The sequence below is a fragment of the Haliotis rufescens genome, unplaced genomic scaffold (assembly GCF_023055435.1).
Source record: "Haliotis rufescens isolate VD_foot unplaced genomic scaffold, xgHalRufe1.0.p SCAF_1, whole genome shotgun sequence".
Classification (NCBI taxonomy): domain Eukaryota; kingdom Metazoa; phylum Mollusca; class Gastropoda; order Lepetellida; family Haliotidae; genus Haliotis; species Haliotis rufescens.
The window spans coordinates 59,305,956-59,322,941 of record NW_025963779.1 but is presented as its reverse complement, the minus strand read 5'-3'; the positions used below and the strand labels follow the sequence as shown (position 1 = coordinate 59,322,941).

The 16,986-nt window shown below is 38.0% G+C and overlaps 1 protein-coding gene across 5 annotated transcripts in view; it reads left to right on the top strand.

Annotated features, from left to right (window-relative positions):
* The window catches only part of LOC124131495 (limbic system-associated membrane protein-like), a 138,687-nt gene that overhangs the window by 108,358 nt on the left and 13,343 nt on the right, over nucleotides 1–16,986 (top strand). For all 5 annotated transcript variants that reach the window (XM_046494785.2, XM_046494784.2, XM_046494783.2 and 2 more), the window contains 2 exons: nucleotides 14,346–14,507; nucleotides 16,413–16,541. In XM_046494785.2, the coding sequence (XP_046350741.1) occupies nucleotides 14,346–14,507; nucleotides 16,413–16,541 (291 nt within the window). The remainder of the gene's footprint in view (nucleotides 1–14,345; nucleotides 14,508–16,412; nucleotides 16,542–16,986) is intronic.

The window sequence follows — 16,986 nt, the reverse complement described above, 5'->3', positions numbered from 1 at the left end:
CTCAAGTTTTGTTTGTTTATTGTTTTCAAATTTGATTATTTGTAAACGTTCTTTGTTTATATAAAGGTAGATGAACATGTTGAAATGACGTTATCACCTTTACTGCAAGACTTTCATATTGTCATGGCATAAGGTCCACCTTTGGTAATCTCTTGACGTTTCATTCCGCTGCTTCAACAAATTAATGATGTCCTTATACAATGTGTCAATTGTTCACAGCAGGCATCTAACTTTGAGATTTAATTGGAATTTTAAGCTTGCAAACAAATTTGAAAAAGCTTAATTTAAGCAAGTTTGAAAACTTCCTCCTGCAGCAATTGGAAGGCATGGAAGTACCTTTTAATACTTTAATTTCAAGTGATTACATGATGTGATTGATAACACGAAGAAGGGCATGGCAGTACCTGATAGTACTTTCAAGTGATTACACGATATGATGGACAATAAAACATCTGTCGTGTTGTGGGTAGGAACATGCCTGATATCACTCAACAAAATAAGTGAAAAGGTGACTCTTTGTGTGCCAGCTGTCACTCCTTAATTATATAAATAATTTTGTTTTTGCTTTGAGAGGTGAGAGTCAAAGAATATGTTTTAATGCATATTCAAAGAGTTCTTTTTCAAATCTACATAAAGATAAAAAGAATCTTTCCACACATGGACCTTTGCATTACATTTAGCTTAAGTCTAATATGTGGAAAATATTACCATAATCATTTCCTTTTTATATATCATAAAAAATGTATTTTGACTTCCTGTTTCTTATACAATATGGTTATGAGCCAAACAAGATATATCACAACGTTATGGATAACCTCATCAAATGTCACAGTCAGCAAGTGTAATAGAATTTACACTGAATTGGGTTTTTTTTAACCGTAAGTGCACCATGGACAATTGACCCTACTGTACTTCAAAAATGTATTTCATATCGATTTGCATGATCGCTTTGTTACCTGGACAGAGAAAATTCCACATAAAAATTGTTAATGGGATCTAATGCTGCCCTAAAACAAGCCAAGAGTCTTAGTGTTGACTTTGATAAGTAGTTCTAAGGCACTCAAATTTTGATTTAAGAAAGGAAAATGTCAAGTGATGAAAAAGTTTATTTTTGGTGAATTGAAAGGAATCGATTGGCCAATACGTTAATGCCGGGAAATAGAGTCCTTACTGAGATCACTTAGGAATCTGACCCATTCAGGGAAGGGTTATTTGGCCACAGTTACTTCCCTTTAATTCAATTTTCAAAGATGTAGTAATTAAGTTAATTCAGTCACAGTTGGTTTAGAATCAATATGCGTAAAAAGAAGATTCAAGAGAGCCATGAAAGCCAGTGTGGTTAATTAGATTGTTACCATTAAATGTCAAAATCTGTGCTATTTAGGAGCAATAAAGTGTCTCTCGGACAATACTTGTGAAGTGTTTTTATGACGGCTTCTGTCTATTCTACACAACAGAAGAAAAAACATTGTCTGTTGTATTGAATTGGGATCAGTTACTTAATGGTTTTTAGTTTTCTATGGGGAAATATGAAAAACTATGTTGTGTTGCTAGAATGTGTGCCAGTGAAGGAAACTCTGCAATACACGGAGAATACAGCCAAATAAGAAATTCAAAATTTGCTGAAAACAGTTTGCCGTCCAGCTGTCATTTGCAGATTGTTTCATCAGAATGTTGAAATTATCTTTCTAATGATGTGTTGATGTTTACATAATATAATCTTCAGATCCGTATTCAATGTCAATGTCAAGAAAATCGTAGCATGTTTGTGCAAAGTTCCTATTCCCAATATATTTGAATGATCTATTCAGATTTGAAGGAGCTGGTCAAATGCAGGGGCTGGAGTGATTCATCTCTTTGAGTTTTCCAATTTCTGATTAACCTGTACTTGGGAATTTCATTGCCCATAAAGTTCTCTCCTTTCACTGCGTGTCTCATTTATGTACTGGGATATCGTTTATGGATCGTATTCATTATCAGTGGTAGTGTTTAATCTATGTTGTGCTGCTTTGAGAAAAAAGAATCAATTACTTGTTGAAGACAGCATTATGAAACCATCACAAAGTATTTAATCGCACAAGACCTCTTGTCAACACAAACATGGCTCTCCAACAGGAGTAAATGGAGGCATGTTCACATAGAAGCCTATTTCAATAAGAACAAATATTGACTAGTTTCAAGTGATTTTTCTGACAACAAGCATTGGTCTGGCTTAAGACAAAGTGGGAAACAAATTCGAGATCGGATTAACACGCAGAATCACCCGTTTCCTCCCATCGCTCAAGCCCATCTCCTGTGTGAAAGGCAGATGAAATAAAATCAGAGACGGCAAATGTACTTATAGTGACCAGTCTGGTCAGAACCCATAGTTCTAAAATTAGGGTAAATAACTGCTACCAATTTATTGATTTCAAAAGTTTTCTGGATAAACCAATTTTGTTTTGATAGTCTTTGGCCCTTCCTAGTTGATTGGTCTGTCATTGTAACACTGATTCGGCGTCGACATGGCGTAGCAACCATGAATTTCTCATCATAGCTATTGTTGACTTATGGCCTTATATCATCTTCCAGAAATTCCTCCCCTTCAGTTATCAGAGGGGAGTCTTGGTAATTATTTTCCTCCCTGCCCGAATTGCATGTCTGAGAAACGGCAGTTTGCCCCTCTGGAGAAAACTATCATTATTACAACATCAAGTTAACATCAGAATAAACACTTTCAGAAGTTAGCAGGAGCTGAAGTGAATTTGACATTATTTGTGTAATATTAATATTGTATGGGCCTATAAAGCTCACACTTAGAAAATTTGATTTATCCTAGTATTTTTTTTCTTGCTTGTTTTGCTACAGGCCTTTGGCTGTTTAGGTGCAATAAAAGGGTGATAGGTTATGGAGTTATCGAGATGCTGCACTTTATAGTGAATATTTCATTTCAGCTGCAAACACCCCTTTTTGTTTTAGCCAGCGCAATGTACAAAGAAACTTGTCCAGTTATTTTTTTTTCATGTTCAGAATTAGTTTGAAAATTCAATAACTGATTGTAGTGTCTTCTTCCTCTGCTGAATAAACAGGGATATTAAAGTTGATAGTGGTATTATCTAATTGCCTCTATCCGTAACACTAGGAACCTGCCAGGGAACCTGGTTTCACATGCATGGATGTTTCTTGTAGCCAGGGCAGGAAGATGATGTTCGTGTTAAGATTCACACAGGTTTGGAACAAGAAAAATACAAGAAGTCATTTGATATTCCTTTAGAAGAAATATATTATTACAAGTGTATATGAACAGCAAGGACGTGGAACCATCTTGGCGTCCTCCGCCACGCTTTGTGGGGTTTGTGGTGTCAGCTAGTGCAGTCTGAATCTGGTTATTGGACAATTTAAGGCTTATTTACTCAACAGCATTCCCAGAGTTACTGTTATTGTCAGTCTGTTGATAACATAGATGCTGAGTGGTCATAGATTAGGCATTAAAGGTTGCCATCAAGAGGAACTGAAGGCTTCAAGACCTAAATTAGAATGTGATAAGGATATGCCTTGCACACTAAACCAAGAATATTAACTACAAGTGGATGTTTTTGTTGATTCCCATGGTAGATTAAGGAAATCACTGCTTGTGAGGATAGAGAGCAGTTTGGTTTTCTTGTTAACTGTCACTATTTAAAGATAATCTGGGATTTTGTAGAAGAATATATTATAAGCAAAAGGTTATGGAAGTCCTACACAATTGATTTGATTCATCCATGAATATGTAAAGTAGAAAATGTATATAGAGATTTATTGCCTCAGTGTGTGTCATACCAGTCTTATGACTAACGTCAGCCATTTTGTTTTTCCAAGGCAAACAATTGGAATTCATGAATTCTAACTTGAACTACATGAAATGGGTACAACATACGGATGATCAACTGATGTCTTTATTCATGTGACTTTGATAGCTGGGAAAGGGCTGCATGGCCTTGATCTGCAGGATAGTTGCATGTCATGGAAAGATGACTCAAAATATCTTTGACGGGTGACTCAAGATTTCGTTGACGAATGATTCAAAATTTCATTAACGGATGACCTATTTTAGTACTTTCATGAAGTGATTTGACATCCTCTAAGGTGGCCACATAACAATCAAACATTTGAAAACAAGTTAAAATAATTGTTCCTGTATATTGCCCAGTGTTATCCCCTGGATATATGTGTCACTCCTCTTAAACACTTATTTTGAAGTTGCATCCATCCAAAACTCATCACACACACAAATAAAATTCACAGTTTTGAATTCTGCGGGAAATTGTGTGTTCTGTGATATCATCCCCAGTCATTTTAGGCACAACAACATTACTGTTAACGACTGCTGAAACTAACCTTTATTGTAATTTTGCTACTTTTGACATTTTCCTGAATTACCATTCACAGTTATTTTTGTGTTTTTATGGAAGTGTAAATATTCTACATTTACTCAGAGAATTCCGTTTTAAAAATAGCATAGTAGTGATTATGGGTATTTGTGATTTATCAAATCACCAATGATTATTCTGAAACGTCGCCAATAACCCCAGAATCGTTCTACCTGTTTTAGAAAATATATAAACACGAGTGCTGAAGTGAACTTTCTGCCATATTGAATAATGTTTGCAAAGTAGCATTTCTCCTATGTATGAGACATCACGTATATTTCACACTCAACTGAAATACATACATCCCTGAATTCCTCATACATTATAGCCTTATGACAAATGACAAATTATCTTTGTCACTAATACAAATGGTCTAGATGAAATCAAGCCAAATAAAGGAGACATGAAGATGAAGGCTGTGTCTAATAAGCGTCAAATTCTGTTTCACGATTCTTTGTACTATGAACAATAAATAGGTTCAATATATATAATCAATATTCCAGTGTTTTCTTTATCTGATGTTGTCAACATAAGATAAGCTATGATGTCAAACACAAAGTTATAACATTTTCTGTACTTCATTACACTTGATATAGCTAGTATTCCATTAATGTTTGGGAAACATAAGTAAAATTACACTTACACAATCACGTGAATGCGGGGATCTGAGGACTATTTACATGTTAAGTAGGGCCATCACTTTCATTAGTACTTAGTTTTGTATGTGGTGTTACTTCATCATATATACCTGGGTACACGGGTGGCCCAGTTGTCTAAGGTGCCGCGTTTCGCTGTGCAGAGTTGCATTCCTTGGGCACGCCAGAAACCTATGATTATGGGTTCGAATCTCAGTTTGCCCCGATTATGTTTCTAGGTTTGTCAGCACCATACCCGTGCTCGTTGGTTTCGCCGAAGTGGTAAATGTCTGAGACCTGCATCACTTTGGGCTTTCCTCCCACATTAAGCTGACATGCTGTGATATAACTGGAATACTGTTAAAAGAAGCGGTAAACCCATCTCTTTCATTCACTCACTCACTCACTCACTCACTCACTCACTCACTCACTCACTCACTCACTCACTCACTCACTCATGTATATCACTAGTTTAGCTGAGTTTCCATCAGTACAGTTGAGTAAACACTCAATGTTGGTCAATTATGATAAGTTATTTATGTAACATCAAACAAAAGCTTACAAATCAATGTATCATTATGTTGTTCAGATTGGCGGCAGTATTTTGTTTGCTTACAGTTTCCATAAAGCTTCAAGTAAAAGATTCCATCTTACAGTGCTTTTATCAGTCTCCAAAAGTGGCAAAATTTCTCCAAACAAAAGTTCGTAAAAAACACTTTGCAGTGTCTTTTTTTCAAACCAATCATATTTTTTCAAATGATATTACACTCTATTGTCCATAAAACAAACAAATACACTGTCAAAGCCTTATTAATTCAACATCTCATTATCGCTCAATGTTCACTTTTTCGAACTTATGTAAAAGTGTGTGAGAAAAATAACAGGCTATGTGCATGGTGTGGATCAACATGGGTTTGGCACCGGGTTTCGTCCCGGGTTTGGCCCCGGGTTGGAATAGATCCCTGCAATCCATGCCAGCTCTTGTAGAGGTGACTTAATAGGTTGTCAGGCTCACTGATGCTGTTGAAAGTGTTATTGTACCCAGATGGCAGGGATCATTGTTCATAGTATCAATCACTGGATTGTCTGGTCCAGACTTCAGAGAACAATCTTTCAACTTAAAATGTATATAGGAATATTGATTTCAATTTTCTACAAAATATATCAGCTGGTGAAGAGTGTGAACACTCGTTCCTTGACTGCTTATACACAACCTGGAGAGTATTGCCATATACTGTATAAGCCAAACAAGTCTATGTCATGTGCCCTAGCATTACATTTGTCTCCTGTGCTGCAGCATTTTTGCCCTATTATCAAATATGTATTGATTTCTTGAAACCCGCTTGCTCTCAAATCGGTCAATTATAAAGACAAGTTTAGGTTTTTCAACGATAATGAACTGCAAATTTGAATTTGAAATGTAAATGGCAAAAAGTGTTGTGAGAACAGAATCCTGTGTGTTTTGATTGGTTGTAGCACTGTTTCGACTGCATTGCTTGTTAGCAGTCCTCTCGGACTATCCACCTATGTAACGAAGGAGACAGTCGCGAGTGTTGAGGTGTGAGTATTCTTCTTTGGAGAACCATCTTGATGACTTCAGCTTCCTTAATTTCCAATTAGCCAAAATTGATATTCCAGGAAACCCTTCTTCAGAAATAATTCCCGGTCTTGCAGAGACATCAGCAAATAAACTTCAGTATTTCTCATTGCCGTTGACAATCATGGTGTAAAAACTGTTGTTAGTGAAGTGACATTTCTGTTTCATATTTATCTCCGTTCACTGTTCCTCCAGGGCTTGTCAACTGGTCCCTCGTATTTTCCTATTAGACCCTGATGGGAATTTTCCCATTAACAGCCAAGTTTGACCATTTGCCAGAAATCATAGTTGGTCTGTGGTCATTGATTTAGCGGCTTATGCCAACAGTCATCAAAAATGCATAGACAAGATTCAATTTGTGCAGAAGTTAGTGCACCCTAGAACTATTGGTTGAATCGCAAGGGCTGGAACATGCATGGAATATATTAGTACTACATTGTCTGTTGTGTCCGAGGCGAGGGGAGGCTAGTAAGGCCAAGGGAAGGCTGCAGTGTCCAAGTGGAGGGGAAGCTAGTCAGGCTGAAGGAAGACTGCAGTGTCCGTGGGGAGGCTTGTCAGGCCAAGGGAAGGCTGCAGTGTCCTAGAGGAGGGGAGGCTGCAGAGTCCAAGAGGAAGGGGTGGAGGCTAGTAAGGCTGAGGGAAGGCTGCAGTGTCCAGGGGAGGCTTGTCAGGCCAAGGGAAGGCTGCAGTGTCCTAGATGAGGGGAGGCTGCAGTGTCCGAGAGGATGGGGTAGGGGTGGGGGCTAGGAAGGCCAAGGGGAGGCTGCAGAGTCCGAGAGGATGGGGTAGGGGTGGGGGCTAGGAGGGCCAAAGGGAGGCTGCAGAGTCCAAGAGGAGGGGGTGGGGGTGGGGCTAGGAAGGCCCGGGGAAGACTGCAGTGTCCGAGAGGAGGGGGTGGAGGCATTACCTTTTCCAAAGTTATATCTGTTTTCTGTTCCAAATCAATGTGATTGCCCAAAGGTGGCACAATTCAGAGTACAGAGTTACATCCCTTAGCCATGCTAGGATCCGCTGATATGCCCCATATGATCTTTATTCTGTGATCGTCATACATATAAACATCTATGACCTGTCTCACTGTGGTTTCCCTCACTCAATCTAAACAAGTTTTAAAATCCTATAGACCCGTGAAGATCTGGGCTAGAAAAGATCTTCAGCAACCCATGCTTGCCATAAAAAGCGACTATGCTTGTCATAAGAGGCGACTAACGAGATCAGGTGGTCAGGTTCACTGACTTGGTTGATGCATGTCATCGATCCCAATTGCGTGGATCGAGGCTCATGATGTCCATCACTGGATTGTCTTGTCCAGACTCCATTATTTACAGACCGCCGACATATAGCTGGAATATTGCTGAGTGCGGTGTAAAACAACAAACAAACAAACAAATAAAATAACATGGTATCGCTAGTCACAAAGTCACAGCCTAGGTGTGGTAATGGTGATGGCTGGAGGGTCTGTGTTGTACAGATATCCATGTGTCATATCAGCAATGCCTTGCCCAGGCTTCCTGAGTAATATGACGCAATATGATTAGAGCAGTGCAGCTGTCACCAGTGTCATAGTGAGCAGGAATATCTTAGTCAGCAAGTGTATTTACAGATTATCTTTACTCACTGGAACTTGACAAAAACTGTACATCGTTTTAGTTAGTATTGATGACAAGATGTTAGATGCAAGATTACCTATTTGTCCCTGAATTCAAAGTCAGCAAATACAGGCACAAGTCGTCCACAGACCATGTATTCACACTTGTCTTTATCATGGAATATTTACACACACTGAACTCCTCCACAGATCCGAGGACATCTCCATAGGATGTTGTGTCAGGTGAACCCATAGCATACTTTGACCGCCCAATTATCTGAAGGATGCATAGGTTCTAATCTCTTTAGGTTTCATTTCTTTATAACCTGGATGCAGATATTTCGTTTTGTGCAAATGAAAATGGCCTTATTTATCCAGATAATTGCAACTTGTAGTTTTAGACTCCTCCGAAGGTTGTTTTTGTGTGTTTTGTTTGTTGTTTGTTGTTTCACACTGTAGTCAGCAATGTTCGAGTTGTATCATGTCAGCTTGTACCTAATGAAGACTGAGCCAGACAAACCCGTGGTTGATATTATGGACAACATCTGACCCCCTCAGGGTACAATGATGGACAATCAACCAATTCACTAAATACCTGAACACCCAATCAAATTTAGTCAGTTCTCAATAGAGAGATGGGTAGGTTCCTATTGGGCCATTAATCCTTAGACAAGAGACTTTTCAGTCATGTAGAATGATAGCATTTTTGAAGATTACCTTTTCAACAAGGCCTGATCAATTCTATATTCTTGATTAGATCAATATGCCAAGATATGGGATACATGGGTTTTTATACATTTTTATTATGTCCATATTAACTAGTTAGCAAAACCTTGACATTTAACTATCTAAAGAGGCAAAACACCAAAGACTTCATGATGATTTAAAATTAGAATCAATATTAAGTAAATATTTATACGAGCTTGTATCAAAAGAAGGCTTAACATTTCCAGCAAAAGTAAAACTATTTTGTCAAGAAAGGTATATTAATGATTAAAAAATGAGATGTTATGAATTATAAAGATTTTTAATATTTAATATCTAATTTAGTAACTTTTTTTTTTATAGAAAATGTGACATTCAAATTCCCACCAACTTTCCTGCATCATTACATTTCAAGTAGATCCACTGTGTGGTAATTTCCTTATTGGAATATCAAGACACTGAAATTTATACACATTTGGCCGTATAACATCAGAATCAAACATGTGCAAATATGTACAACATGCAGTGCAATTAATATTTTAGAATTTGATATCTATACAGTGATAATTTAAGAGCGTGACTATCTTATACTATAGAATACTAAATAAATATATTATCTGTTGAAAAAAGGGGCAGTGGGGTAGCCTAGTGGTTAATGCGTTCGTTCATCATGCTGAAGGCCTGGGTTCGCTTCCCAGCATGAGTACAATGTGTGAAGCCCATTTCTGGTGTCTCTCACTCACTCGCTCACTCACTCACTCACCCTTTCACTCACTCACCCTTTCACTCACTCACTCACTCACCAGAAGAAATGGTAATCAACACATCAGTAGAAAGAGAAAGAGGGGAGTTCAATGTGTAACAATAGCGTTAGACATGATTATTAGAACCATTGGGTTGTATTTCTGAACGGATTTAAAACTTAAACGTGTTGTATCATGATGATTCCTTATCGCCAAAAAGAATTATTTCCTACGTCCTTCATGTGTTTTTTCTTTTATCAGAGTAGATATCTGAGAGGATTGTTCAAAAGTTGACACACATTTCTTTATTTTCCAGGGAAAATTAAAATACAAGTTCTGAACCAAAACATTTTTCAAACTCTTCTTTTCTCCCCAGTAGATGAAAACCAATTCTGACTGTAATTGGCAAAAGCCACTCCAAGATGGCCAGCTAGTTGGCCCCTTGACACCAGCAAGAGGGGGCTCGGAAGACATCCAACAATGATTAAGTTTAACACTTTTTCTCAACTTTCACAAAGTCAGTCTCCTGAATTTGCTAAAATATTCATAGATCATCATATTTGCAGTCATACACTATTTCAGAAAGGTGTTGAGATCGATGAGACTGGCAGGATCAGTGCACATATTAGTCAATGGAGAATTTCATTCATAATGCAGGTCTTCACCTCCGATCTGTAGGAGCACGTCTTAGTGTCAGAACAAAATACCTCCAAATTCATAATTCCGACAGGACGAGTAGGCAGTCGGATCACGATATGGAGATGAGTTGGAAGATAAAAGAATTTTGAAAAAACATGCCCTCTCTTGATTGGTGTTGTTGACACTGTCTGCCAAGCTGGTGGGTATTAGTTTGATGAGAGTTTGAAAATTACTCACTTACAGATCAAACATGGAGTGCTTTAGCAAATGATCTCTATTGCATGTTGATTGCCCAGTACAATTTACCAGGAAAGTATGAGGAAGAGAGAGACATATACACTTGGCATATCTATTGATTGATGTGGAAAATATGATATTCATCAACCTTGGTTGGCTCAAATATATCAGACATGATGTAATGCATACTTGATGATGGGGGATTCCATCAGGATTTCTTCCTATGTCGTGCTTCATGTATGTACAGGGCTTAACTGTCACAATGAATAAGAAGATTGTTTTCTGAAAAACTGTCGGTATAAGATAACTGGAAAATGTAAATAATGGGATGTTTTCTTTTTTTGGTAAAATAGGTTTTGTCAAGTGCAAATGGTAAAATGTTTCTGTGTAGGCGCTTTTTTTTATCTTTTGTATTTTGAATACCAGTGCACATTTTCTGAAAATTGATTTTCTTATCTTGCAGTTAGTTTTGCGGAACTTCATAAACAATATGTATTTTTTTCCAAAGCTAAATTCCCATTTTCTCTGACAGACTTGCTTGTAATTTCCAAATTTATGAGGCACAACAGTGAAGGCACTTTGAGGCTGATGGAAATTGTTAAAATTCATAAAAACAGCTCTTGGATGAATGTAAACATGACTCTTTGTTTGTAGTCAGGGACTCTCAGAGGACACTTGTAAACTATTGACTTTGAATCAGTGGAGGACTACATGAACATTATGCTCTACAGAAACATGTACATTGTGGCAGCTTGTCCTGACTATTGCAGGGAAAAAGATACATTTGTTGTTCATTATTGACAAGTGAGACATAATCAACATATGTATTTACTAACAACTGGAATGGATGTAGTGAGATTATTTGTGTGGAGCATGTTTGTGTGATGTTTGAGTTTATCGATACTACGACACTACTACGTGCAGTTCAACAATTATATACCGGTAATTGTAATTCCTGCCATCTGATTGCCTGAATGGGTCAAGTACTGTTGCATTAATTTCCCAGCGAATTATAGAAATACGCCACACTCACAGAAATGATCTACTTTCACCACAATGGAATGTCAGGTCTTCCAAAGCAAGCTGAGGGAATTACCGGGTACCTTGGCACCTACTCGCACAAAACGATCATATCGCTACAACTATTCTATAAGATGCGATTTTAGGCGTTGGCACCAATTGTCATCCACTTGCACAAAGCGATTGTAGGCTAAGATTCACATTCTAACATTGATGTTCATTTTGTTATTAAATATTGATTCAAATTGACACTTCCTAAACATGAAGAACACACCACAGTTCTTACGTTAAGAAATGTTGTTAATCATGATAACGAATGTCGATACACATAACTATCGAGTCAATAGCCTAGGATATATATCCATTCAAGCCTCCGTGGTCTAGTGGTAGAGCGTCTGCCCAGAGAGCGGAAGGTAAGGGGTTCAATCCCCGGCCGTGTCATACCAAAAGATAGTATAAGAAGGTACTTATTGTTAACCTGCCTGGCGCTCAGCCTTATGTGACTAAAAGTCTGTATACTGTGTCTAACTGTGGCATGGTATTTGACACTATAAAATCAGCAATAATCTTGCATGCAACTTGTTCTGGTACATTAAGGTATGAATTGAAAAACTTGTGAAAACTTTTATGGGAGTCAGTTTGCATACAGTTTGCATATCATTTTTTTTTATTCATACCTCAGTGAACCAAACAAATACACAGGCAATCCTTAAGTGATGTAGCTTTAAATAGCTTAGGGTTGAAACAGAAGAAAGTGTGACCGTGTTCTTATTTTGGTATAGCAAAGAACATTGAATTAGTTTCTGTCAAATCAAATGAGATTCTGTCATGTCGCCTGTCATTCAGTCAATCCCTCTGTAGGTCTGCTCATCTGGTACCTTTCAAATTCTTCCCTGAGCTGGCTAAAAAATGTCCAACATCAGTAAGGCATCAATCAAAAGACAAGTAAAAAGACATGATTATACTTGTTAATTTCATGCCAATAAAATGTAAATTTTACTGTTTCCTCAATACATTTTCGTCAGTCTTCTTTGAAAAAAATAAATTTCCCAGGACAGTGAAACCTTAGTATGATATTTATAGGGGCTCATCGGTGCTTGACCTTCATGCTAATAATTCCAAGGAAAAGTGCTTCTTATTTCTCAGCAACTGTTTAAAGCTGAGACTGTTAGGTTAAACTTGAAGAGAATATGCAGGAGATAATGGGATTGTGATATTTTTATGCCATGATCATGAATACTTTTTAATTTTTTGTATTTATATATTCTAATGTTACTGTGTAACCTGTGAAGATCTGGGATAGAATAGGTCTTTAGCAACCCATTCTTGCCATAAAAGGCGACAATGCTTGTCGTAAGAGGCGACTAACAGGATCGGGTGGTCAGGCTCGCTGACTTGGCTGATGCATGTTATCATATTCCAATTGCATGGTTGAAGCTCATGATGTCAATCACTGGATTGTCTAGTCCAGACTTGATTATTTACAGACCACCGTCATATAGCTGGAATATTGCTAGGTCTCAAGGGAGGTACTAAATGTCTGATTAGGAAACGTTTGAACGTACTCCTGTCAAAATGTATTCAGATAAACCAATCTGGTCATGCGTACACTGAAATTGACTGAAGTTTCATCTTTATGCAAACATTTAAAGTCAGAAGGAATGTGTACATAGTCAGAAAGAAATGTAAACATTTGTCACTTATAGTGTAACCATAGAGGTCAAGATAATTTTTGCCATTAGACAATATAATCACTTGACTAACCATTGGTCCGGGTAGTCCTGTGTACTTAGTACCCACCCGAACCGAGTACCCGAGTTACCCATCCCATCCCTAGTTTCATGTATCGTAACTATGAGCATCGGCCTGCTGTGTGGGCAGTTGTTTCAGTTCTGAATATCTACAGCTGCTCTTCTTTGTCATTTTACCTGATGCTAGGAAGAAAAACTTGTATTTCTTTTTTATTCAGATTAAAAGAAATAAGATATGTTTCTTTTCTCTTAGCTAAGCTCAAATAGGAAACAGCGTGTCAGATTTAGGCCGCTCTCTGTTACATAAAACAAGGTACAAGTATGGTATTCTAGTTCACCAAGTTGTAGCCTGGGTACCTATAAGTCGGCATAAGTGTTACATGATACATGGCTTGTTTCTGGTCACATAAAACAAGGTACAAGTATGGTATTCTAGTTTAACAAGTTGTAGCCTGGGTACCTGTAAGTCGGCATAAGTGTTACATGATACATGGCTTGTTTCTTGTCACATAAAACAAGGTACAAGTATGGTATTCTAGTTCACCAAGTTGTAGCCTGGGTACCTGTAAGTCGGCATAAGTGTTACATGATACATGGCTTGTTTCTTGTCACATAAAACAAGGTACAAGTATGGTATTCTAGTTCACCAAGTTGTAGCCTGGGTACCTGTAAGTCGGCATAAGTGTTACATGATACATGGCTTGTTTCTTGTCACATAAAACAAGGTACAAGTATGGTATTCTAGTTCACCAAGTTGTAGCCTGGGTACCTGTAAGTCGGCATAAGTGTTACATGATACATGGCTTGTTTCTTGTCACATAAAACAAGGTACAAGTATGGTATTCTAGTTCACCAAGTTGTAGCCTGGGTACCTGTAAGTCGGCATAAGTGTTACATGATACATGGCTCTCTGTGACTGAGCATTGAAAATAAAAGACAGGTAAATGTATGCTATTTAGTTTAAATAAGGGACATTGACCCATCCCTAGAAATAATGTGTGTTTATTCTTCCATATTTACCTATTTTGTTTACATTTTTCAGTTCCTGCGCGGATTAATCGTCAGCTGTCCACTGATGACATCACAGCCAAGGAAGGGGAAACAGTGTCGCTGGTGTGCAACGCGACAGGTGTCCCCTCGCCCACAGTCACGTGGTTCCGCATACTCTCAGGGCTACGGGATAAATCCGAAGCTGGCAAAGAACGTAAGTGTCTTAGAACATATATTATCTTTTCATTTTCAAAGACAATTTGATTTAAACAAAAATACAAGGGTAGACATATTTGTTAAGTTGAATTAGTCAACACATCATTCTGTACTTGTTTTTTGGGTAATATAACCAGTTAAGGGTGAAGGAACAGAACTACTTGTCCTGTGATCTCTCCATGAAATGAGGAGCAGGAAAGGCAAATGTTTGAGGCATATTTCAAATGAGACAGGTCAGTCAACATTCTGACTAAATATTCCAAGTGTTGTTACACAAGAAATATTGAGTATGCAATGTTATCTGCAAATCAAGCGTAGCCCTGCTGATGTTACTGTGCAAGGCAGTGTTATTGCTTGTGTAGCGGCCATAAACTTGTCGAGTCCCTTAACGGGATTCGAACCATGAACATTCTGATCTGAGGACGCCTTGTCCACATGACCAAAGAGGTTAACCCCGTCAGCAAGCTAACAAGGTAAGGATGTCATCTGTGGGATGACTCCACGCCCTGCTACACTTGGTCTAGCAGTGTATTGTCTTACATAAGATTGGACCAGGTGGTGTTGCCAGTAGCTTTGATTTAAGACATCACCAGTATCTGCAGTGTACATATATATACTACTCAAAGAACGTAAAGAACTCCGTTTCTTTCATATTGCTATAGTTAATGTGTTGTTCCATGACAGAATAACTATATTAATATGAAAGTATTGGGTGCTCTTTAACTCTTTTGAGTAGTATACAACAGCTGTATGGTGTTCATATTGTTGGTCCAGTCTTTCTTGGAGCATGTCATTGTAGTTATGGAAGTGATTTCAAGTGTTGGACAATATCCTGTAGTATAAAGTACTTAGTGTCTTGTTCTTCACTAGTCTTAGGACTAGCAGACGAGTTGCTGTGTTCAATTGACTGCTGTGGACATGATCATTTGAAGGGTATAACAAACAACATATTACAATCTAGATGTGGCTTAGTAAAGGGAAGCAACTGCTGTCCAAGAAATCATTGTAATGATTGAAGCATCATAAAATCTGCAAATCAGGCCCTTCTGTTCACACAGTTAGTATTGGTTTGTTTGTTGTTTAACACAGCATTCAGCAATATGTGCAATCTGTAAATAATCAAATCTCGGCTTGACATTTAGTGTTTGACATCATGAGCTTGGATGAGATTTGAGATACAATGACACGCAATTAACTGAGTCACCGAGACTGACCCCATGATCCAAAAGTCACCTCCTAGGACCTGCCAGGTTGCTGGGGACCTATATACTTACCCAGAACCCCCACTGGTTTAATTGTCATCCTGTGGTGTTGCTACTGCCAGTGAGTAGGTCATCAGCAACCCATGAATACGGTAAAAGACAACTATGCTTGTCATGAGAGGCAACTGATGGGATCGGGCTGACTTGGTTGATGTATGTGGATCAATGCTCATGATGTCAATCACTGGATTGTCTGGTCCAGAATCGATTTCTTACAGACCGCCATTATATATTTTGGAATATTGCCGAGTGCTGCATTAAACAACAAACAAATACTACTGCCAGTGAATATCTGTATCATCCTTCTATCAGAGAGTACTGTGTGTTTGAATGTACTTTTTTCACATTCTCAGGCAATTACTTTTCAAAATGACTGGAAGATTTCCTTTATCAATATGTAAATGTGTGTGAGAATTCTTTTGTTACTATGCTTACTTGTACTCTCAGCTGGCTCAAATATAACCAAATGCTGGTAGAGGGAAAATGAAAATTTCGGACATTATCGGGTGATCTTTGAACAGCCATCTCTGATGCTGTCCTGTCACCAGGTCATATCCTCTTCTGTTTATTTAGGCGTTGTTTTGAGCAGCAGTCTGTGACCTGTCCATGTTTTCTTACAAAAGAGTTTTTTTCCCTTGCAGGTATTGGAGTGGAGGGCGAGGTGCTGCTGATATATAATGTGACACGCTACTGCGACGATGTCTATGAATGTGTGGCCTTTAACAACGTCCCTCCAGCCGACAGCAAGAGGATGAGAGTTAACGTGGAATGTAAGCCTCACATCATCACATCACTTGGTCTTTATAAGAGGAGTTTTACAACTATAACAGGTTTTTTTTGTAGGCTGAAGTATCTCAACGAGATTAATGGTGCCTAATAAAAGTTCAGTTACATAACAGAACCAGTTGGGTTTTTTAAATCGAAAAAGCTTTCAGTAATTAATTGCTGATTTTGAAGTATGTCTAATCATTTAACAAAGGCAAAGTTTGACATGAAGTTTTGAAATAATTGATAGTTTAAGAGACCTTTGTTAGGAGGATGTTGAACGTATACATATAAATCATGTACTAATGTCAAAATCTGAGCATGATTTACCTTTGTGTAATAATACCTGAGAATGCATGTGCATGCATGTTGGGGCAAGCTTAAAGGCGTGCTAAATTCAGGTCAGTTGGCAGTCCTAGAAAGTTTGATTCAGTACCCTAGAAAACCATC